Source organism: Acromyrmex echinatior, chromosome 13 (genome assembly GCF_024713525.1).
Source record: "Acromyrmex echinatior isolate Ae372 chromosome 13, ASM2471352v2, whole genome shotgun sequence".
Lineage (NCBI taxonomy): Eukaryota > Metazoa > Arthropoda > Insecta > Hymenoptera > Formicidae > Acromyrmex > Acromyrmex echinatior.
In genome coordinates, this window is record NC_141864.1 from 11,782,751 (window position 1) to 11,808,369 (window position 25,619).

General features: G+C 31.9%; 1 protein-coding gene across 11 annotated transcripts in view; it reads left to right on the forward strand.

Moving 5' to 3' along the window:
• sei (potassium voltage-gated channel seizure) overlaps positions 1-25,619 on the forward strand; it is a 208,591-nt gene that overhangs the window by 157,810 nt on the left and 25,162 nt on the right. For 10 of the 11 annotated variants that reach the window (XM_087412327.1, XM_087412326.1, XM_087412318.1 and 7 more), the window contains 3 exons: positions 19,789-20,032; positions 23,719-23,900; positions 25,305-25,325. In XM_087412327.1, coding sequence (XP_087268453.1) covers positions 19,789-20,032; positions 23,719-23,900; positions 25,305-25,325 — 447 coding nt within the window. The remainder of the gene's footprint in view (positions 1-19,788; positions 20,033-23,718; positions 23,901-25,304; positions 25,326-25,619) is intronic. The other variant, XM_087412320.1, reaches the window with a different exon arrangement.

A 25,619-nucleotide genomic window follows, 5' to 3' on the forward strand; every position in this document is an offset into this window, starting at 1 on the left:
TTCTCAGTGCCCTGCGAGTTAAAGGTGGCTCGCTACGGGAGAGCGATCGTAGCGAGAGGATGACGGACGTACCGCGACAAAGATGGAGCAGCGTCAAGGACAAAGGTGGCAGTGTCAAGAGCCTATTGCTGGAGAACGGAGGTCCGCAACAACAGCCATTGAAGGATGCTCTTAGAAAAGAGGTATTTTGTGGCATACTAAGAGAATATTTGATATTTGTTACCATAATTACATAATAAAATAATTGTGATTCAGACGTTTTTTTTATAATTATTACTGTTATAATGTGAGTATAATAGTTATATTTACAGTTCTATTATATAATTATGTTTATAGTCATTTTCCAAAGCAACCCCATACATTCTCTTTGATATATAGAACTATAAATATAATTGTATATGTGTGTGTGTGTGTGTGTGTGTGTGTGTGTGTGTGTGTGTGTGTGTAATTACATTATAGCAATAAACTATAAAAAAGCTTCTAATCACATTTTATCATGCAATTATAATCACAAGTATCAAAAATTTTCTTAGTGTAGCTATAACAATTAAAACAGTTCAATAAATCAATCATTATCTTGTTGAATCATTCTTCACATATGTAAATGAGTAAATGATTCACAATTGATTCATGAATTGTTCAATATGTATTCACACTTATGAAAACGGATCTACTATCATAGATTAATCAACATTACGACACAGTGTTAAATTATTGAAATGTTAATAATTCATACATACAATTTGTAATTTCTTACATTTGAAATTACTGCAAAAATACTACTGCAAAAATATCAGTATAAAACGAGATACTGAGAATATATAATACCCAAAGCGTCTGACATTTGTGTACGACCCTTACAGCGTTAATACTTTAAAATGGATACGAGTTATTTTCGGTAACACATTGATCGCAATACACACCCACATGCAGCTCTAACGTGACGGGAGATTCTAACTGCGATTCTAGTCGCTATCGTCTGTCTTATTGACATAGATAAAAATAATACATACCTTGTTCAGATAATTCATCTGTTCCCACATGCGGGTTTTATTCTAAATGACTGATTACATAATTGTTATCAAAATCTGGTGAAAAAAATTGTTACCGTATGAGTTTTGACATGAAAATGTAATCGTTTAAAAAATGTATCGGAGAACCTGATGGACTGATAGATTCATTAATCATTAAACGTGAATCGATCCATAAATGGACAGAGCTTTTCTATGCAGTCACTTGACTATCCCTATATATTATATTTTTGATAAATTATTAATATCTATGTCCTCTTCCTCTATATCATATTTCTCGATTAATATCTTATCTGCATTATCAATAGAAATATTTTATTTACTAAAAGAATATTTTATTTTACTTAATAAAATAAGAGATGGCGGACTTATTATCTTTATAATAGAAGAATGGTTGGAAGAGTTTAAGTTAAAAGTCGCGGAATGAAAATGCGACAGAGAAGACAGAATGCCGAGCAGGAAATTGAAGATGTATATTTGTAAGTGCAGTTCTCTTGAATCGGTCATTTGGTAAACCTTGACTGTTTCCCTGTTGAGCTTCTTCGATTAACTCGGCCAATACCATTTTCATCAGGAGAGACGCATTGTTTTCAATGAAAACACCATTGACGACTTCATACAACGGTTACTAGCTATGGTGAAGAGGATAAACATCGCATTACCATGCGTCTACCACCTATCCTTCAGTGGTAGACGCCTTACTGCTATTTTCAGATACTATACTACATATGTATACATGGTGCATTCTGGTAGGCTACTGCCTCGTTGAAAAACATTGATCATCTCCCCCCTATAAGCTTACAATTAAATACCCCAAATACAATTATATTAATAATGTATAATAATAATAATGTATAATATAATAATAATGTCCATACAGAGATTTAGATTGAGTTGGAGTTTAATCAATCAGAAGGAAAAAAACCAATATCAAAATTAATGAACTTTGCTTCCATTGATCAAATTCCAATCCAATTTCAATCTCAATTTCTAGTCTGATACGGGTTTGACGAAGATTGTTGCTGATATGAAGTTGCAATGTAATGAGCGAAGTGGCAAGATTTTCACATTTTAATTGTTGTTTGTTTTATTGTAGGTCCTTCTTCCTTATTACTATAAAATTATAGTGCAAAATTTTATTTCTAGTAATATATTAACTAGCGCACGTTATAATTTTACAAGACTAACTGTTTTCATTGCAAACTGCACGGTTGCACTTTAACAATTATGTTACGCTAGATTATACGAGTAACTTCATGTTAGCGCATTGTCAAGTTTTACAAATAAAAGTGAAATTTGAAAGATGTAATTTGCTAGAAGGATCCTTTGAAAGATTATTGAACAAGTGCGCCTTTATTGACTCATTATGTGACACGATAATTAATGCATTCCTGCAATTTCCAGTGAGAAATGACGATGAAATCGATTCAACATCGATTTGATGATTTCGATTCGATGTCGATTCTTCTATCATTTCTCACTGGGTTAGACTTGATAATTGAAATATCAGTAATCCTTTTTTCTGATATAAGATAATATTAATTAACAGAGTTTAGAAAGAGAGAGAGAGAGAGAGAGAGAGAGAGAGCAGAGAGAAATGTTACTTTTCAGTTACTTTGCCGTTATTTTTTAAAGTAAACAATTTGATGACGATGTTACAATTTTTTATGATGGTAACGCTAACTAACTAAACGCTAAACTTGTGCTAAAATCAGAAAAGTTATTTTGAAAAATAATTTGCCATTACGCATTATTTATTAAAAAAAGTAATAAGTAATAAATAATAACGATACTCGTTACAAGTAAAAAGTGACGCGTTACAAATTAAGTTATTTTTTTTATTAACGAATAACTTTTTCAATTTTTTTTCGTTACAAGTAACAATACACTTTTCTAACTCTGATTATCGTTACCGTTACAAAAAATTCAAGATTACCAAATCGTTATTATAATATGGTAATGATCAATAAAGCAACGGTGTTACAAGTAACGCGTTACTTTCCAACTCTGTTAATTAATCGGATGTACTTTTCTCAATATGAGAATTCTTGCGAGAGTAATGTACAATTAATTGTTGTTACTAACTACTGTTTAGAACTTTATGCGATAAATGACTAATTAAAGATGAATTATATTAAAATTAATAAATTAAAGATAAATTATAAATTAAACATAAATTATATGGAAAAATGATAAATTAAATTGAATATGCGAATACGGGACTGTAATAAAAGCATCTGATAATGTTTCATGTCGCGCGCAACTGTGCGACCATTATCAGATCGATACGTAACTGTCTTCGCGAACAAAGAAAGATGACACGCGTAGGAAAGTGAATAAAAACAAAAAAAAAGAATTTGATATTTCAGAGAGATATATATATGTATATGTGTGTGTGTGTGTTTTTTGTGTGTGCGTGCGTGCGTGCATGCGTGTATGTGACTTTCGTCAGAAATATAAAGTATTCTTCATTTATTTCATTTTCTTGGAAAAAAAACAGTAATAAAAGTCAAAATAAAACTAACAAAATATTAAAATTTTTATAAAAATTAATTTTATTTTATAATAAATATGTTTTTTAATTTATTTCCGTTAGAACATCAATCTATGGGAGTGCTTCATATTCATGATCAAGATTGTATTTTAGACTATATTTATTACAAATTTGATTGAATGCGCTCTGTGCTCACTAGTGCATATTAAAGCTGTAGTACACAAAAAATATGTGCACGTAAAAATATGTGTTCAATAAATATAAAAACAAATCATGAAATCTTCAATACATTTCATTGTGCTTTCAAATAAAATTTTATTGGATAATTCGAAATATTTGTATTTCATTTTTATATAAATTAAATCAGTGTACAGCTTTTAATATGCACTAGTGCGTTCAATCAAATTCGCTATTAGAAATATAAAATATAGATATAAAAAAATATTTCAAATTCATTACAATTATAATCTCAATGTACGCAAATTGAATGAAATTCATCATTATACTGCACTCAGATCAAAGTTTTAATAATTAAAATTTAGTTAACGCATTAGGATAAGGTCTCATTAATTATAGTATAGTTAGGTGAAATCCAAAATATTACACAATGTAAATCTGATAGAAATTTCTACATTTGTTAAGCAGTTACTGGACAGTTATATTAAGAGAATTCTAAATTAAAGACTAAACTCCAATGGATTCGCTGTTTTATCAACTTATACACACAAATAATTTACGACACATGTGTATAGTTTATGAAACACCAACAAATCATTATATGCATTAATGTCGTACGCACACATGACATAACAAAATTTTTGCAATTTTTTTCTTTTGTACTCTTAAAACTCTTAAGCTTATTTCAAAAACCATAATATTATTCTTTCATGTAATCCTTATCAGATCTAGTCCGTACAAAATTTGTTTATGTTATACGAAAAAATATAAAATTTATACTTTTAAATCATAAGTTAAAAATAGTCAATGTAAACCGACACTGGATAATAATGTATGAAATTTATACGTATTATTAACAATAATTGACAATTACAGCCGTTTTGGCCACAATTTAGGTCATCTTCAGTGTAATAACGAAATATTAACAAATAATATTAAACGTTACATTAAATTATGATATAATATGTACAAATAAGGTGCTTTGTAGAATTGAAGATATGTCAGAGATATATATGAAACTTTTATACAGACATATATTGTTGCCGAGTCGGCGCCAGAAATCGAACAAAACCAAAAAACTGTAATCTAATCGATTTTTGTTTTTCGTATGAAAATGTATTATTGACTGTATTATTGACTTTAATTCTGGAAAAGAATTTTTAAATCTGTAAAAGTAATACATATGAAAGTTAATGTAAAAGTTATTGCTCTCAAATAAAAACAGATGACTTTAAGATCCCCTTAAAGGAATGCTGAAGTGACCAAATTATCGACATTACAGCTGTATGAAAATCTCCGAATTGACTAAACGGAATCAAAAATCCTTTTACAGAATTAAAATAGATGCAAAATTAGGAGGTGATATAGCGGACTTTATACTAAAATAGAAAAACAGTTAAAAATTTACATAACTTTTTTCGATTTTATTATAAAATCCATTGTACTACCTTCTAATTTTGCGTTAATTCTGTGAAAGGATTTTTAATTCCGTTGTAATGTCGATAATTTGGCCACTCCAGCATCTTCTTAATAAGATCTTAAAGTCGTTTGTTTTACCGACTAAACACAATAACTTTTGTATAATAATTACTTTTGGTAAAACCATGCATATCACCGATAATCTCATCCGATTTCAATGACCTTGACATATGTTGTCAAGGACATGACAATATATCCTAAATGACTTCCAACAGATTTTAATCTTCGCTCATTACTAATTAAAAAATTATTAACAAAAAAATTTGAAAAATATGCTATATCTCTAAAATATAATATGATATATCTCTTTTCTATCATGTGAAACAAAAATGGATAAATATTAAAAACAACGGATGCACCTTTGATGACCTTGGTCTTGATATATATTGTCATAGCCCTGAATGATTTTCGGAAGATTTTAGCCCGCGCTCGTTATTTGTTAAAAAGTTATATTAACAAAATAAACTTTATAAACAGAACACAAAAAATTTACTCCATCCTCCCTGCTTACAGGAATTAATGACTTTCCACGCGAAGCTACTTTCACCACTTTCCTCCCCCCTTCCTCCTGTCTAGAGGCATACAACTTTTCACGCGAACTAAGATTTACCAATTCACAATTAGATAAGAGTTGGATTAGGTTCGAATTAAATCGACGTGGGGATGCAGGAGAAGGGGCAGAGCTTTTCCTCCGCCTACACGTGTTCTTTCACTCTTTGCTTCTAGAGCGAAACAAGATTAAAAATTGTTCTATTCCAAATAGTATAGAAAGAGGGACTCCCTCTCTCTCTGAATTCCCACCCCGAACCCTGACTTAACCCAACCCTTATTTGATTATATGAGGTGGATCTCGGTTCGTGTCGGAAGTCATGCGTCCCTTGACAAGAGGGAAGAGAGATGAAATTCGCTTCGCGTGGAAAGTCGCTTCGCATGGAAAGTCAGACACCTCTTGATAGGGGGAGGCGAGATGAAACTCACTTTGTGTGAAAAGTCGCCCCTTCGCAAGAGAGAGGTCGGATGAGCTTCATTTCCCGTGTGCCCATAAGCAGGAAAGAGGAGGAATGGATCTTACTTCGTGAAGAGTTAACCATTCCTAATTAGGGAAAGAATAGTATATTACTTAATATTACATATGTATAGCAGAAATGCAACGTTATTTTTCAAATTTTTTGTTAACTTTTTAACGAATGCTAAGCAATGGCTAAAATTTCAGAAATGACTTAAAGTCATGACCTTGATATCATACATCAAGGTGATTGAAATCGGTGAGGTAATAACAGTTTTACCTCACTTTTTTCTTTTTTACAGATTCATAAATTGTTTTCCAGGATTATACGTATTAATACGTATCTATGAGATTGAGTTTCTTTCACCAAGAACATAAGAAATTGTTTAAATTTAGATATTATTTCTTTGTCCAATATGACGTCAGATTAATGATGTTTGCTTGATATAAAAGTTTTGCAATCTGTACTTTAGATGGTTGTATCGCAAAATGACTTTTCTTAAGATTTGTTTGAAGCTTTTACTATTTAAAGATAATGATATTCTCTATTTATAACATTTAATTTTGTGGGGGGGGGGGGAATTGTATATTTGAAGTTAATATTTTTAATATGTGCTAGACAAGGAATTCCCCGTTCTAGATAAAGAGCGACAGTACATTTTCAATTATAGCGCAAAAACGGCATTTAGAAATTCGCTCAAAAACTAAAGAAAAATTATAAATAAATATAATACGAATCTCCTAAACCGAAGAAAATGGAGGAAAAATGGGTAATCAGACAAATATTAATTATAAAACCGTAGAAAGATGCTTTAATACTTCACTAGTATCCATTTCGCCTATCAACTCATTCATAAATACCGATCCACAGTGGGGAAATAAAAATTACTGTTAAAAAATTACGATTTATAGCAATTTTTGAATAGTAATTTTTTTTTTCCACCGTATGGCGCCCTCATGCACTGACGTTTCGAGCGATTGTCCTTCCCCACTCGGCCGGCCCTGCGATAACTACTTTAAGAAATTGTGATCCACAAACCAATAATTTACACGAGCAAACAACGTTTTAGAATTAAACATTTAATTAAAATGCTTTTATTCTATGAAAATATATGTATGTGCGTGAAATATTGATATAATAATATATGTATATAGATATGTCGCATTTTATCGATAGAACAGCGATTTCGTCGGAGTTCGGGCTCTCTTTACTTTAGGATCCCCTTTCTTCTATCTAGTAACTGAGAAGTAAAGAAAAAAAATACTTAAACTCTCAATGAAAATCTAACACTTTATCTGCAGTTATTGTGCACAAAAGATGTACAAAATTTAAACTTATATTGAACAAAAATAGAACAATAAATAAATTGTACATTTTAACTAATAATGATCTATTAATACTAAACAATAATTAGTCAAGTATCTACGCAAATTGTACATATTTTTATTATAGAAAAACTTCAATCAATGAATATAACTCTATTAGGTTCTCTTGTCCATTTCTTACTTCTTGTTAGAATTGTTACAACTAAGTAACAGTGAGAATATTAGTCAGTAACTGAATAGATGTCTAAGAAAACTGCATACATTTCTACCAAGGAAATGCATATAGAATAATTTTTCTTAATTAACGATGAGAAGATTGCGGTAATGGTTGACAATTGCCTTTATAAAAATTGCAAGTGGATTACGATTGTTTGTAAGTTAAATTCCATGCTTCCATTCATAAAACCACACACACACACACACACACATTGATTTATAGTCCAGATATCTGAAAACACATTCTCGATGCTTGTTTGGTTATTTTCAGTAATTACGTTTTACAATGAATGTTTAATATCGCTTTGAGGAAATAACTAATGTACTAAAATCATTAGAAAAAATTGCTAATGTTACTAAAAGTACAAACTTAAATTATGTGAAAAATATTTGAATAATTTATCAAGAAATTAAAATTTAAATTAGAAAATTTAATTATAATTTAATTATAATTTAAGTAATAAGTAAAGTAAAAAGATTTTTGTCGAGTGAGCAGCTTATATTCTTTTTACTAATTGATAGTTTCGCATTAAAGTATATTTCTTATTGTCAGTAAAAGTAAGCATCAGTCACTTTTACAAATAATTAAAATCTTTTCGTAAGGTTTCTAACTTCTCTCAAACCGAGTTTGTTACAAAGGAAAGTATTAAAATTTTTAATACTTGGGAGGATTTATGATGAGAATGCAATTTACGTCATAATTCTGAATAATAAAGACGATATATTATATCATCGCTTTAATGAAAAGGTTTTCGCATCATTTATTACGCTAATTACGCTAATTGTGCGAGAAATGAAACCGGCAGATTAGTGAATTAACAAATGGATTAATAATGGGAAGTGAAATAAAAGTTCCATTGTCACGATGCAGATGATCTTGATTACGATATCGATTGCAAACATTTATTAAAAATGATACGACTTTTTTGTCCTTCGTCGTTATAGCATCGCGTGTTTTTAATACTGTACAACAAGGCAGTACATGCTTCTTCTCAGCCGTATCGCCGCGCGGTTAAAATGGTTCATCGGACATGCTCATAAAATGTCAGTCGCCATCACTTAACACGACCTTTCCGAGTGCACTTAGCACACGGTCGATGGATATTAAATCAATGTCATATAATCACACAAAACGAATTGAAGTGGAAGTTTTACTCCGGTCCGTATTAACTTACTATGCGTAATAGAATTAATGTTGGCATATGGCATAAAATCGATGTGATTGTCTTGTTGACTTCTAATCTTGACAGCGTCGTAATTAAGATACATGTCGCTCTTCATTCTGTTTATCGTATTTATTATTTTTAATTGAATTCCGAAATTGTAAATTGATTTAAATGCAAATTTCTTGCTACGTAAATCTCGAGGGAAGACGAGTAATTATAAAGAAAGAAAATTCAAACTAATTGTAAGTTATATATGAAGTGAATTTCAATATTATTTGGCTGAATCGGCCATGGCGAATATCGATAAATGTTCCTTGATACTTTTATTTATCCCGTCCTATTTTTGATTTTTACGATCGCCCGATTATTGGGGCAAAGCTGTTCGCGATCTTATATCTTCGTCACGACTGTAATATCCAGGAGCACAAACTCGTGCAGGAATGTTCTTTTTTTTTTCGACACGAAGAAAGATCTTCTTTCGTATTCTTCATTCAACGACGAATATTTTATGCTGTCGAATTATTTTTTTTTTTAATCAAATATCTTATTCATATTATTAACAAATAATTTATGTCGAAACATAGCAAGCACAGTAACTTATGTTAACATTGCGTTCGAATTTATTAGAAACTGGAACACCCAAGTTTTGTCTTGTTGAATTCGAGATTAATTTATCAATTTTATATATTATGGTTGGTCATCCTTCTCATAGTTAATATTCTAAATTATTGAATATCAAATCTGTTTCATTTGTACTATTTTTACTTCATTTTACGTTATCAATTGTCGTTATCAATTTATGTCTGATGTAAATGGAAGCATAATCCATTAACAAATAAATTAATTTTTGTTTATTGAAGAAGAGCGATAGCTTCTATTTGATGAAGATAATAATAATAATATTATAATTGACACGACAAGGTAACAAATTAACTTTTATACATTATAAGTATTATTACACAGTTGGAAAATTTAAGTTGAACATATCTCACGTGTCCTAAACAATCCAATTAAATTTTTGTGTTCATGTAACACAAGATGAATATATTAGAAAGTAACACAAATATTACTTAAAAAAATTAACATAAAAAATATAACACTGACAATTTGTAAGTAAATTTCTTTATTAACTTTGACATTGATATTAAGTATGAAATTAACACGTATTTTATTCATTTATTTTTAAATTTATGTCTTAGAGTACGTTATTTTTATCATATTTGTTACTTATAAATTAAAATTATACAGTAAAAAGTTTTGTATTTACATTAAAACGAATCCTTGTTAAAATTTTTGCGTTGAATTTATAACATATTGAATTTTAATTTAACATAATATGATAGTGTTATTTGAATATTTTGTGTTAAATTAAAATTTAATATTTCTCAGTGTTAAAACATAATTTATAGATAAGTAAACAAATAACATAAAAATAATGTAGTTTTAAAACATAAATTCTAAGAATAAATGAATAAAATGTGTGTGTTCATTTAATGTTATAAATGTTAATTTTACTGAAGAAATATATTCTGTATAATTTAAATAGGTACAAATATTTTGTATTATTTTCTCTTTGTAACAGTAAATATCTATTAAATTTGTATATACTGCATATGTGAAATATCACAGATATCGAGGCTGCAAATGTAAAAATAGCATCTAATTTCAGTTAAATTTAACATTGTAAATGTGTCAATTTAAAATGAAACATTATAAATGTGTCAATTTAAAATGAACATTATAAATGTGTAAATTTAACTTGAAATTTGTTTTTAAGTTGTTTAATTGTCAAAGTATTCGCTTTGATTGTACGCTTCTTGTGTAATTTTATAAATATTTGTGTTACTTTCTAACATATTCATCTTATGTTAAATTAACATTAAAATTTGGACTATTTGGGACATGTGAAATGTGTTAAATTTAACACAAAATTTTTTACTGTAGAATTGTGTTATTTTAATACTAAAAAACATTTAATATCAATTATAAAATACTCCGTGCTAAATTCAATTTAACACAAAATATTCAAATAATCTAATCACATTATATTTAATTAACATTTAGGTATAAAAATTTAACATAACAATTTTAATCGGTTTAATAAAATGTTTTTTACCGCGTAACACATTGTTGGAAACTTTAGGTGTTCACTTTTTGACTAGTTGAGTATCGCAAATTTTAATTCTATTTTTTAACATATCTGCTTCCTGAGTTTTAGCTTTATTCGAATTTTTATGACTCATTTTTAGTACCCCTGTGCCATCCAAACTTTGGCTTCCCGCATTTGTCAAGTCATGAAGTCGGACCGGCGAATTCAGGCGGGCCAGAGGCGAATGTTTTCTGAAAGCACTCTTCGACATCGTTGCGCTGGCTGGCTGAAACAGATCTCTCCGTCTCGAGCGCTTAGTTTTGCCGCGTGTACGCGAGCGTGCGGCCGCGGAACCGTGGTGAGAACGCGGAGAGTCGGCCGAAATTAGATCACTTCGCAAAGTCCGCTGGAATTCGTTCGGCGTCCCCGATAGTCACTTGACTGGAACGAGCATATCTTCCCGCACAACACGCAAAATATAATAGCAGCGACAATTGCCGTTATTACCGCGTAATTCGATTTTTCTAAGGGAAACGAAATGATTGATTGATTGAGCTGAAGAACAGTGGTGTCGAGGAGGCTTTCATGATATTTTTCAAAGATATCCTTTTTAATTGAATTTTACTAAAAGCCAGACTTTCCCACGATCTTAAAGATTTTCATTGAAATATAAAATATTTTATATCGTGCGAAGGAATTCAATACAGTCGTAATCCCTTGTGAGATTTGTTGGAAATTAATGGACTGAAACTCGAAGGTTCCTTCTAATTGTAAGTCTATTTTGATGAACATCACCATCGCTTGTTTTAAGTTGATCCTTCTGCGAGAACTAACACTCAAAATGTGATTAGAGAAAACTTTATGTAATTTATTGAAATTTTATTTGACGTTCTCAGAAACGTCTAAGGCTATCCGATTGGAATCAGTCAATACTCAAGATTTCGTTTTAACACTATACAGTCGCAAATATTATCGTCGGTACTTCGAAATATCGAAAAACTCCCAGGAGATTTTTCAAGATTACAGAAAATAGAAATCTCCGAAGAATCTTTGATTGATGTATACAAATAAACAAAAAAATTGAAAACGGTTAAACTCTCCTGCCATATTGAATTGAATTCAATTTAAGTTAAAAAACAATCTTTTGATTATCCACATAAAATCACGATAGATCGAGCAAATTTTACTGCTTGCTATCTAGAGACATTTGGAAATTAGAAGTAATAATATGAATTGAGCGTAAAAGTGCTACTCAAACAATAGTTCTATTGAATAATTTAATGAAAATATTTATGACCGATGTAGCGAGCTGCTAAATTTTCGAGGTGTTAAATTTTCAAATAAGAAGACATCTCTTTAAACATACACGTTCAATGCTTCTTCAGTTCTATACTTCGAAAGCCTCGACTTAAATACTATTTAGACCGAGAGTGAGACCTTTTTATGCAAGTAGAATCACGGAAACACACAAATACACAGACTAATCAATCGGATCCTCCCATAAAGACGACATAAAACTTCCTCTTTGTCCTCGTACTCGTGAAGAAGTTTACGAAGCTTTCCAGCGTTCGACAGATGTTGTTTAAACAGGAAATACGATCATATATATATATATATATATATATATATATATATATATATATATACTTTACGTTTAGAAATGCGCATAAAGATCTTTATACTCAATTTAACATAAAATTTTTCAAGTCATTAATATTAAGGATATGTAAAGTCGACTTTTTAAAGTTAAACATATGTTAAATCCGATATGGAAATAATAAATTTCTTTCTAAATCTTTCATTTTGTGAAAGATTACTAAGTAAACAACCATTGTATCGAGAACGGAGAGAAACTGGGATGGGAGTTTGTGGTGCGTCCCGCATATTTTCTTTTTCGAGATACAAACCAGACCCGTAAAGAATTCTTTGAAGGTAACATCCAGTTTGCCTCCAGTTTGCTATCAACTGCAAGTACTTTACAACTTTGGAAATTTCACGGAAGTTTTGTTCATAACATGAATTTTATTTCTCGCATCGGACATTTCGAAGAGACATTTGGAAATCGTTTAGCGAAAAAGTTCGAAAAAACGCAATAGTGAAACAGGTGGTTTTCGTGACGTTGTTTATTTTCATCCTTGTGCGCATGCTAAAAGTATCGACATATCGGCAGCAGTGGTAGCGTCCGAACGAGGTCCGCCACGGTTGAGAATGACACTGGAATTCTTCGTGAGAGTATCTGGAACCATGATGCGCTCATATTTCTTAAAGGGAAAGAAGCAGAAGTTTGGCTCGACTCTGTCGACGGTAATCGATGTTTGTATTATAATATTATTCTAATATTTTATTTTAATAGAATTGTGGGAAATGTATAATTATCTTTCATACGAATTTATTATTATTCCTTTTGCGTCTACAGGCGCCTTTGGACGTTCCACTGACATTGTTGAGAGGGTGCTGCTGTCGCCTAAAGGCGGTAAATTAATATTGTTAAAATAGTACTGTTGACAGTCTAAAAGTGTTTAATTGACGTTAAGATAAAAAATGTGATGTAGAATTATTGTATAGATCCGTATTTTGAAATACAGCATCCAGTAAAATATAATTAAAGTTATTATTTCCTTAAAGTTGAATTTTAACATTAAATATTTTTACAAAAATTATTGTTATGAAAACTGTATTAATTATTACTTTTATAATGAATATTTATACTTGAACTTAAATAAAAACATGAATTCATTAAAAATTCTTTTTTAATGTAATATAATTTTGTGTTTCCTATAAAATGACGTGCGGTGCGTGTCAAAGAAGTTCGGCCATTCACAGCATCAGTCACGGCTGTATATCTACTGTCTATCGCGTTTTGCTCTAAATTTCGTTGCAGCGAAAAAAATTATTGTCAAATTATATAAGGCCATAAATATATTTCAGCTCAATCTTGTGCATTTTTATTTATCTAATTAAAATTTACTATTACTTGCTTTACCAAAATTTAATTACATTGATTTACAAGATTTCTGTTTCTCCATAGAGTAAAGCGGAGCTATTTAGTGTCAACTTTAAAATAATAACGAAGATTTACAATAACAAACAATATCTCTTTGTAGTGACGTGCTTATAATTACATTATACAATCATGATTGCTCCTTGAAAGCATAAACACAACCTTTAAATAATCAACATGTGCTGTTCAGAAACATAATCGCAAGAAATGGACGAAAGTGCTCCTCTCTACTTAAACGGTGATTTTTACGTTATATTTAGCTGCTGAAAAAAAATATAAAATTAAAATAAATCATAAAAGTTAGGACATTTCGTTCCCGATCACTTGACATCACTAAAAGTGGAAATTTTATTTTACTCCATCGTTTTATTTATATTACTAGTATTTCATTGTTATGTACAGTTTTCCGTCGTTTTTATATAATATATTACAAGAAGTGAAAATTATACAGTATTCCATGGTTTTTTTTTTAATTATAACGGAAAGGATCAATGTGTGGTTTTTAAATGAAGATTTTCAAGAGAGTAAGCTGTTCCTTAACTTTAATTATTGACTGAAGTACATTATGGATTACATTATAACATCATTTTTATTACAACTGGCATGACTCTATTAATTTTTATCATTATGATATTACATCACTTACTATGTTATAACTTATGATTTGCTAAATCTAAATGCGACTGATGAAATCTGTGTAAATCGAAACTAGTTTCGCGTTTCTTTAATTTACTGAACACATTAAATTCATTTTATATTATTTAACATCCAGTATGATCATCTTTGGCCTAATATTCTAATTTAAGTTGAAATTGAATCTTTACAATACTTATTTTGAGACTTTCACGAGTATTTTCTTCAGAGAGCCAAAGAGTTTGCGAGTTATCGTCGATTCATTGCTAAGCCAACAGACTTTACTATACTTTACTATACTTTATATCAATGTATCCTTACTCTGATGAAGTAAAGAACGGCAAGATTCACGAAATGTTGACATTAGCAATAGATACACACGGCAAATCTCTTGGCACCTCTGTTAAAATCAATTATTTTGAGAAATCCAGAACTTTATTTTTCAAAAAATTCTACAAAATTAAATAATTTACAACTTTTTTCTTTTATTTTACGGAGTAAAATAGGAATCATCATTCAGTTGTTGAAAAATAGAAACTCTGTAAATCCAGTGTGTAAACCTTTGATATAAAATTGAAATTGTACATAAACAATAAAAGAGATTATATTATTACATTTATTTGCGTATATTATAAACAAATATTTATTGTAAACATTTCTTGTAGTTATATAAAAATTGAAGACTGATAAAATTTCTTGAAAAACGTATTTTTTTTTCAATGTAAAAAGCCCTACAAAATACAACTATAATTTGTTGAGAAACAAATATTGATAAAAATTCGTTATTTAATATTTTTATTTGTCAATATTGCGGTTTAAATTCTTAATGCAAATCTGTATATTTAATTATTATTGTTTATATAATTTTAAATATTACAGTGATAAAATCGGATTAGTATTTCAACGACGCAATTCGTGTTTTACCGAGTTTACTTTCACGATATCTATATACATTTCTCTCTCACATATCATCTTAATCTATTCACGTTGTTTATTCACGTTTATCAGGGCTATCAAGTGACGAACATGCTCGTCCAATTTGCAATAGAATGGTGCGTACGTTCCGCTTGGTATCGATCGTAATATTGCGGTGCAAATCCAACAGACGCACTCATCGGACTGACCCGTTATGCATTACGAGGCCGTATATCTCAGGAGCGATAACAGGAGCTTTGACAGGAGCTTTCTTTCCGTTAAAACGGATTACAACTCCGCGCTGTCGCCGACGTGACTCATTTTCAAGCTAGCACGTCAAAACGCGTCGTTCACGTGACGAAAATACACGTTCAACTGCGTGGAATATCCATATGGCAAACGTCATTGTCTCGCTTGATCAAATTAGTTCAGGATAAATCCCACCTAATTTTAGGTGACTTATAGTATTTACGAAACGCCATCATATTCAAGAAACGCTTCAATATAAAATTAGCATAATCAGTAACTATAGTTTTATTTTCATCGCTAAAAAGTGATTTTGAATGCGACGCTTAAATTTCCTGTTTTACTAGTGCGACACTATATTTGTTACACGAGGTCATTATTTACGTAACTCAAAGAGTATTTTCCAAGCTTTGTGCACGGGGATTCTAAAAGTTACTTTAAAAGCGTTCTTATCGCTACAGAAGTTACAAATATATTTTACTTGTATACGTCGGGTACATATTTACACAAGAAATGAGTCCGCCATGTGTCTGCAAATATTAAATACGACCGTAGAGAAGTCGGGCCATCGTAAAGGAATCGCGAATTACCTATCGTAAAGCGAATTAACTATTGTATGACTTTCAGAAGTACTCTGAAATTTGTCGGAGTTATGCGCCCGTTTTTTTTTGTCTCCGCGATTATTTTGCCACCGCACAAAGTTTTAAAGACTTCGCTTCGATTTCACATCAAAAGTCTTTGCGAATCCCTTTTACAACGCAACGTTGTGACGTGGGTGATACCAGAATTTTTGAAAGAAAATCAATTTTGTGTCATTACGCTTTAATATTTTTCGCGCTACTTATTTCTTGGCTACTTTTCCTGGTTCGTTGAACGTAATTGGTAGATTATGATCACGTAACGCGATAGTTACTCAATAATTCCAGGTCATGGCGCGTGGTAACTAGCTAATGCTATCCGCCTCATCCTCTTTCGTATGTTCGATTACTTCATCTCCATTACATCCAAATGAAGTGTCTTAAATTGAGAGGGAATTTCACACAAACATCCTCATAATAATTCATCGAGTAATAAATTTCAATTATTATGCTAAAAGATTCTTTTCTGACTCTTCATTTTTTTCGCCATTTGATAAATTACTTATTTAACATTGTATTTGGAACTTATTCCAGTATTTAGAGAAGATAATTGACGAAACTTAATCCTCCGTGGTTGATGTTAAAATCTATAACGCAGTTATCGATGCTACCTCATTTAATTTATTTAAAAGATACTAATTAATTCGAAGAACCAATTAAATTCGTATAATATCCAATATTTTGAAAAAATGAATACTGAATATATTTTAATAAAAATAATTTAAATTTTTGCAGATGTAACAACAGAAAATTGAATTGTTTGACATGTTTGACAAAAAATTTATAACTGAATAAGTCTAGTATATCCATTGTCAACTGTGGAGAATTAAAGAAAAAATAATACAAAGATAAACATTAATAAATATTAATTTTGAAGAAAAAATTGATGCTATTTTTACGATGCATTTATTAAACTAGATGGCATGTGTTTTCGGAATTCGTTTCACCAGAAAAAGATCCCTTGTAGTTTAAAATAATAAAGGACGGCACAAAGTATTGCAATAACTTCGGGTCATTGGAATGAGGTCGTTCTCGCGATCCTTCTCACCTAACATCGGGCGCATGAATAAAACATGACCTACCTGAATTTACATTCTCGCGGCTGTCTCTGACGAGCCAACCAGCGAGTTTCTATTTCGCCCTTCCCTGACCCGCCCGAGTACACGCTTTCTACCAGATAGAAGCTGATAATAAAAAATCGATAAAGAAGCTAAAGAAGAAACTAGCGAACTATCCTGAACCTTCTTTTTAAAAATATTTGTAGCGAAATGGATTTACTTTTTATTGGATGTTGAACGTCTAATAAATTGGATGAGATCAAAGTGTATAAAGTACAATCGCGTTGCTCCAAGATCAAAATTCGATGACAATTGCGTAAGTTTAATAAAAAATCGAATCGAATTTTTTAATCTAGGAAAATATATGCTAAATTTTTTAAAATGAATATGCAGCAACATATTATTACTTAGAAGTAGGAAAAGTAAATAATAAATAAAAACCAATAAAGACTTATAATAATTAAAATAATTAATAAAGAAGAGAAAAATTGAACAGAAATTGAGCAGAAATTGATAAAATAGTAAATTTAAAGTAGACTAAATTACAGCAATTCGAAACTTTATTCGAATATACGGAAGTACAGAACAAAGTGTTAGTAAATATTGGTCCAATAAGATTCTTTTGAGTAAATATTGCGTTAGTAAATACTCGGAGTCACCATAAGATACCAGTAACGTGATGGTAAATAATGATATCCCCATCAGCAATATCCTATTTTCCATTTTTATCAGCTTATCGGTCGCTTATCCGTCGGGGGGTTGATAATAATAAATCAACCAGCACAGGGGGATGAAGAAAGAGGGAGTAAACTACGACTTTGCCCAGGATAGGATCGTCAGTTCGTGTTACGAGCCTCTCGAGTGCGGGTTACCGTTATCGAACTCCGGAGCTAATTCTTGTTAGATTAGACCGAAAAGGGAAGACTCTCAGCGGCTCAGTGTTGTACCTCCGACACTTCACGGACCAAAATATGCTGGTTAAGGGTGTGACAGCGGTGCTACCTTAACCTGCATATCGCTTCTCGTGAGCGGATACCTAGCCAGCCAACCCCGAGCCAATCGAACGAACGCCTCCCTTCGTCGGGCCGCATTGCATCAGTGTTAAACTGGCGCTCCGACGGTACTCTTCCGGTTCTTCCCACGTCCTCGCGCGCCATAAACAAGCGTCCCCGATTCCGAGCGCCGCGTGGGATCGATAATTCGAAATATTGCTCGTGTTTCAGAAGAGCTCCCGGTCCATTTCATCGCGCCCTTCAATTCACGAAGTTACGCATTTAAAAATTTTTATTCGATGACCGATAGTGATCGCTCTCGTAGGTAGATTGACATTTCTAGCATTTCTTCCGATGCCGTATGTTCGGCGCAGAATATTACATGCAAATCGCGATCGTTTTTCACGATTTATATCGCGGCTTGGCGACGATTATTCGGTATTATGACGGAACCAAGTACGAAGCTTTGAAAGAATTGCGGATTACGACAGCGAACTAAGTGAATAAGCTCCCGCTCGAGCACGAAGCCAGGTGTTTTAAGCTCACTCGCCTGGCACTTGTGACGATAATCCCTTGCGCGAACACCCTCAAACATCAGCGAATTGTTCGGAAGACAATAGGGAGTAACAACTCAACCGGGAAGAGTTCACCAGCTTTAGTGGCGATGTTCTCGGAAATGTGGAGCAGCGTGATTCGAAAGATCTACTTTCATCCACCAGCCGGATCGGGTTGACGAAATGGATGTACGGGAAATTTTGGCATAACTTATCCCCCTTGGGCAGATCTCCTATCATCGATTTATTATGTCTTCATCAATCTTTCAATCAATTCTCGGTGAACCGCGCACGGTTAAATGGCAGAGAGTTTATAATAAATAATTTGAAACGCTTCTGTACTAGACGTGTAAGCAAACAACAGTCTTGCAGTCGCTTCTTCTTCAGTGTATCATGTAAGAGATGTGAAAGGCCGCTCATGTTCCACGCGCGGCGCTCTATAAGTGTATTTTATTCGCAATGCAATTTAGCACGAACAATATTGAGCTGGTAGCAACGTTACACCACGTATGTCTGATAATGTTACCGGAACGTTCGTCGTGAGGTACATAAACGACGTATTGATGGGAAATTTTCTGTTATCTCTCTGAAACGTGACATATAAAACACTCTATCGAACCACGTTAAATTTATATCGTATAATACGATGGAGACTTCCTTTTCGACGGATAGTATTTTATGAAATATTTCACTCTATGATTTGGAGTGAAAAAATGAGAAAGAAATGATGCGATCTTATCTCAAAATTTCAATATTGTCTGTCGCAGGTGCTGTCCCTCGGAGCAGACATTCTCCCGGCGTACAAATTACAGTCCCCCAGAATCCATAAGTGGACCATATTACACTACTCGCCGTTCAAGGCAGTCTGGGATTGGATTATATTACTACTCGTGATGTACACCGCCATATTTACGCCGTATGTCGCCGCCTTTGTTCTATCGGATCCGGATTACAACAGCAGAAAGAACAAGAAGTACAGTGATGACCCCATCGTTATTATAGACTTTATAGGTGAGTCATTACACTAAAGTTGATTATTTTATTTTTAGTCTAAAATTGTGCGATTAATAATACTCCAAAATAATTTAAGGATATTGATCAGGACATTGATTATTGTTACAAGTACAATTATCATAGTAGTAACCATAGTAGATATCTTTTGTCGGTTAATTTGATAGTGAGACGGTTTAATAGTTGCCACATCTCTCTCTCTCTCTTTCTCTCTCTCTCTCTCTCTCTCTCTCTCTCTCTCTCTCTCTCTCAACATTTCGAGACTTGAATGAAATTTATAATAGAAGTAAATAAAGTATAAAGACATCGACGAGATTCCAGTGTATTATCACTATTACTATTATAATTGCAAATGTAATTATGATAACAGTGATAATAATTAGCTTTTATGTCGATTAATTTTAATAGTGATATGGTTTAATAATTGCCATAACTTTTCGGGACTAGAGATAGATTTTATAATAGAAATAATTAAAATAAAAATAAGCAGTTACGTATACTAAATAAGGATATGTCTATTACAAATGCAATTATGATAGCAGCGATAATAATAATTTTCATCTTTTAATAGTGAGAAATTATTTAATAGATGCCTCAACTTAACTTTTTAAAACTAGAGTGAAATTCTATAATAGAAATAGATAAAGTAAGGACGTTGAGAGATTATTATAAGAGATTATTACATTTGCAATTATAATAGTAATAGTGATAATACACTGGAATCTCGTAATAGCGAATCTCGAAATAATGCGACAAATCCTTTCCGTGCTATGAGTAGCATAAGTGAGGAGTAATAATATCCACTAAAATCTTAAATTTTATTGTTTTGGAATGAAATAGGGCAACCTCGTTATAACGTTTAGACTCTCGAATCGCGTGCTATTATAGTATAAGGTTTCAGCGTAACTTTTATTTTCGGTTAATTTAACAATAAGATGAGTTAAAGTTGCCTTAGTTCAACTTTTCAGTGAGTGAAATTAGAATTTCACTAAAACGAAATTCTGTAATTGAAATAAGCAAAATATTATACGTATAAAAGTTATTTGAGAGATTATTATTTGAGAGATAAAACTGGCTTTTAGAATATTAAGTTTTGAATTTGATATTGACACTCGAGTAGCACTGTATGACATTTCATACAATGTAGGATAACACGTGCCACGAGTGTCTGAAACAATAGAACGGAAAAGAGATAGTAATACGGGAATAGAACAAATGAAGAAGAAATCGGAGAAATGTTCAAATGAACAAGTCTGAAGATGCTATCTGACATTATTTCGCTTCAAAGATCGGCTTTTATTAAAACTTTGAAAAATGTAACACTCGATATCACTGAAATATAGAAATAAAATGAAGATTAAGATGGTTTCCTTTGATAAAAGTGAGATATATAATAGATTATATGACAGAATGTAATTTTTATTATGAGAATAAGGTCCATTAGAGAAATGTGTCGTTAGTAGTACTGCTTGTGTGTTTGATAAAACGGCAATACATGTATTTGAAAGGTGTGAGTTCAAGCTTTTGAGCCCAGTAGTTAACATTCGTTCGATTTGTTTGAACCAAGTTTTGAAACAAAAATGACCGGAATAAGACAATAGGCACGATGAGCTGATTCTATTATATGACAATGCTAGGCCATACATTGTAAAACCGGTCAAGAAATACTTGGAAGGAGTGAAGTGGAAAATTCTGTCCCACCTCCTGCCGTATTCACCGGACATTACTCCTTCAGATTTCTATTTGTTCCGGTCCATAAAGTCGGCTCTTTGTGAAGAGCGATTCAATTCTTATGAAGATATGAAAAAATGGATTGATAAATGGATTGTTTCAAAAGAATCAGATTTCTTTCTTCGAGGAATCCATTTATTATCTAAAAGGTGGGAGACAGTTGTCGCTTTCGATAGAGTATACTTCAAACGAACTCACTTTGTATTATTTTGTTTAAATAAATACATCTTTTTCATTAAAAAAGAGCGAAAACTTATTCCCATACCCAATATAAACAAAGAATGGAAGTAACTCGTTACTTATAACAAAGTTACAGTTACCTTTTCTGATAACTGAGTTACTTTTTTTTGGTAACGGTAACGTAGTTTTAAAAATTACATTTTTTTTATAACAGTAACAAATTTTACAATTACTTTTATCATTACTTTGCACACGATTGGACATGGTTCGATGGAACACAAGCCACTCATAGCGCTTGAGACTAGAAAGCCCCTACCCGTACAGCACAGAAACATTACAGTAACATTGCAAAACTATTTCACTGCAAAATTGCAACATTGTAAAATATTTTAGCAACATTGCAGCAACGTTAAAATGTCCGTTTCAGAAATATTGATACGTCATGTTGCAGCAATATTAAAACATAATATATATTAGGTGCGCAACTAAGTTCTCGCTTATTTTCATGGCATTTGCATCAAAATAACAGCGAGAACTTAGTTGCGCACCTAATACAATATTAGATTTTGTGCACAATGGAGGAATACTTGCAGCAATATTGCAGAAACATTGTAATAATGCAGTAAAATTGCAGCAACATTGCTGTAATATTATATTGTTAATGTAATATTTGTTATAATATTTCGTACTGTATAAATTTAAATATAAAAAAATCCAGAAATAGGAATTAAATGTAACGTACAATAGATACAAATAAAATATGACTTCATAATTAATTATGTCTATACTTTATATGTCTTATATCTTATGATTGTATCCATTGTGCGTTATATTTAATCTTTATTTCTTGTTTATTACTAATTGTTTTATTTATGTCTATAAATTATAGACACAATTCTAGTGTAGACTACGTTTATACACTCTTATGTCCGTTATCATGTTTTTTAATCTTCAAAACTAGAAAAAAACGGAAAATAAGCAACCGGAGCTAAAATTAATTTACATTAGTGGAAATCGACTTTAATCGGGTTTAATAACATTCGTTAAAAGTTAGAAACTATCCAATCACAGTCATTCCATTCTTTCGAGGAATATAGCTATGATTGATCAGTCTCATAACTACAGATGTTATTAAACCCGATTAAGTGTGCCATGTAAACGTGATCATTAATTCCTATTCTTCCATTATATGTAGATTCTTATTTTATTATAAACAAATCGATATATACAAGTCTTAACACTCAAAGCGAGCTTTCCAGCAGAGGCACAAATCGAATCATTTTGTCTTTGTTTCTTACTGATTATCGAACAAGGGCAGGATGACTCTTGTGTCCATTTGTGTCTCTTGCTGAAAATATTTTTAAAATAATGCTGCAACATTGCGGAAGTAATATTGCAAAAAGAAGTCTTCGCAATGTTTCTGTAACATTGTATTGCAATGTGCAACATTGAAATATTGCAGCAATGTTGCTACAAGTTTGCTGTATGGATAGGCACGTCCGCTGTAATTGGTGGTCATCGATTTTAAAAAAGTAATGGAAAAGTAACAAAGAATTACTTTCTCAAGTAACGAATGGTTGATAACTACAACGAATTATTTTTAAAAATCAATAAATAGTTACTGTAACTTGTTACTTTTAAAAAGTAACTTTCCATTCCTTGTGTATGAGAAATATCTACAAATCTATATGATAGAATATATTTTACAATTATAGAAGTATTAAAAAGTTATTGATTTCTTTTGAATATATCAATTTATTTATATATTTTTTTAGTTGATGTCACATTCATCGTGGACATCATCATAAATTTTCGCACGACGTTCGTCAACAGCAACGATGAGGTGGTCTCCCACCCTGGTAAAATTGCCGTCCATTACCTGAAGGGTTGGTTCATCATCGACTTGGTAGCTGCCATTCCCTTCGACCTCCTACTCGTCGGCTCGGACACTGACGAGGTAAGTCTCGTCGCACGCTTTGTATTATCTTAGATCATCTTTCTATCAAGTCGAATCTGGTGTTCAAGAGATCACATCTTATCCCGATTATACTATCATTTATGAATTCTTCAAAGTTATGGAAATGAAATTATATAAAAAATTTGTACTTCATATTTTTAATAGATTACATTATTTGTATATACATATCCTTAAATTCAAACAAATCAGAACAGAAACAACAAAGATAATTAGAATATAAAAAAAAACGGATTCGTGAATGCCAGATTGTCAGACAAAACTTTCTAGAATGTCGGTGTTAGCTGGTAAATATGATTAGGATGACATGCCGAGTCCAAGTTACGTGCCCATAGATGTGACTTTACCGGACTGGTGCTTAGTTCGTTTCTCCCTATTTTCGACCATTTTTCTCGGTGTTGAATGATTTCGTTTTCCTTTGTCGAGAGTTAGTCGAGTCGTCGTATTAATGTGCACACAATGTATACGTACGGGCGGCGAGATGTTCTAATGGCTTCTCGCTGTCTGGAACGATTTTACACAACGTTGAACGTGTGCTACACGTGCGTCATAGATCAATCATATAGCGAGGCTCGATTCTCCATTTCTACATCCAAATTCGTGTTAACAGACAGAATTATAGCTGAACTCACCGACAAGTAACTATGCCACGTTTAGTGCTAATTATGTCAATCATAAAGTTGCGTATTACGAGATGCGACGTGCGTAATTTGATATAGATGAACAATCCCTTTGTCTTGAACTGACTCGTACCTGTACGCACACGTATGCATACATTCTTCATAAATATGTAAGTAAATATAGTTTGTCGCTGTGAAAATTTCTGCTCTGATTGTCAAAGTATTAGACTATACATATATCAGGTTTTCGTCAAAGTTTTTTTTTCTACTTTTTTTATCATTTCTTTTTTTTTGTTCGTTTAAGTGATTCTTTTCGATTTTCTCTTATGAGTTTCTTATGAAACTTCTCTTACAAGGTCTTTATTTATCTCTCTGTCTCTCTCTCTCTCTTTTTCTCTCTTTCTCTCTCCCCTCGATTTGTGTGAACGATACCGGTGGGTAATGAAGGTAGTCTATATAGGGAAAGAACGGTGAACATAAATAACTCTTCCTGTAATTAATTTAATTTATCGTGCTTCTGTAAGAGAGACCAAAATATCATTTGCATCCCCGATCGGCCAGTTTCCGTAACGAAGTAATTATTATAATATAAAGTCATCCATCTCGGCAATTTGTTTCAGAAGTGAAACGAATCTAGAATGCGTATGAATTTCTTACTCCTATTTTAAGCGGAACGCTTAATCATAACGATCTGAAAAGTGAAATTATAAATCATCCTCATAATGTGAAAAGAACAAATTTTAACCTTAGTTTAACATTTTCGTAGCTCGGCTTGGACAAGGACGAGGTTAGTTAACACATAATATACACAAGAGATCCTCACTAACGTGTCTTTTCTTTCATTATTACTTAATGAAGATTACAATCCACACCGTTTTCACACACCAAACGATTAAGATCACCACCGCAATCACGAGTTTTTTCTATTAATTTCTTCTCTCTTTTTCTCTCTCTCTCTCTCTCTCTCTGTCACTCTACTCCCTCTTTCTCTTTTTCTCATGTACAAACCGCTTAAACACATATTACACATCTTAAATACTTTCAGCACCGTCTCTCTTGCAATATCAACCATCCCTTCTCG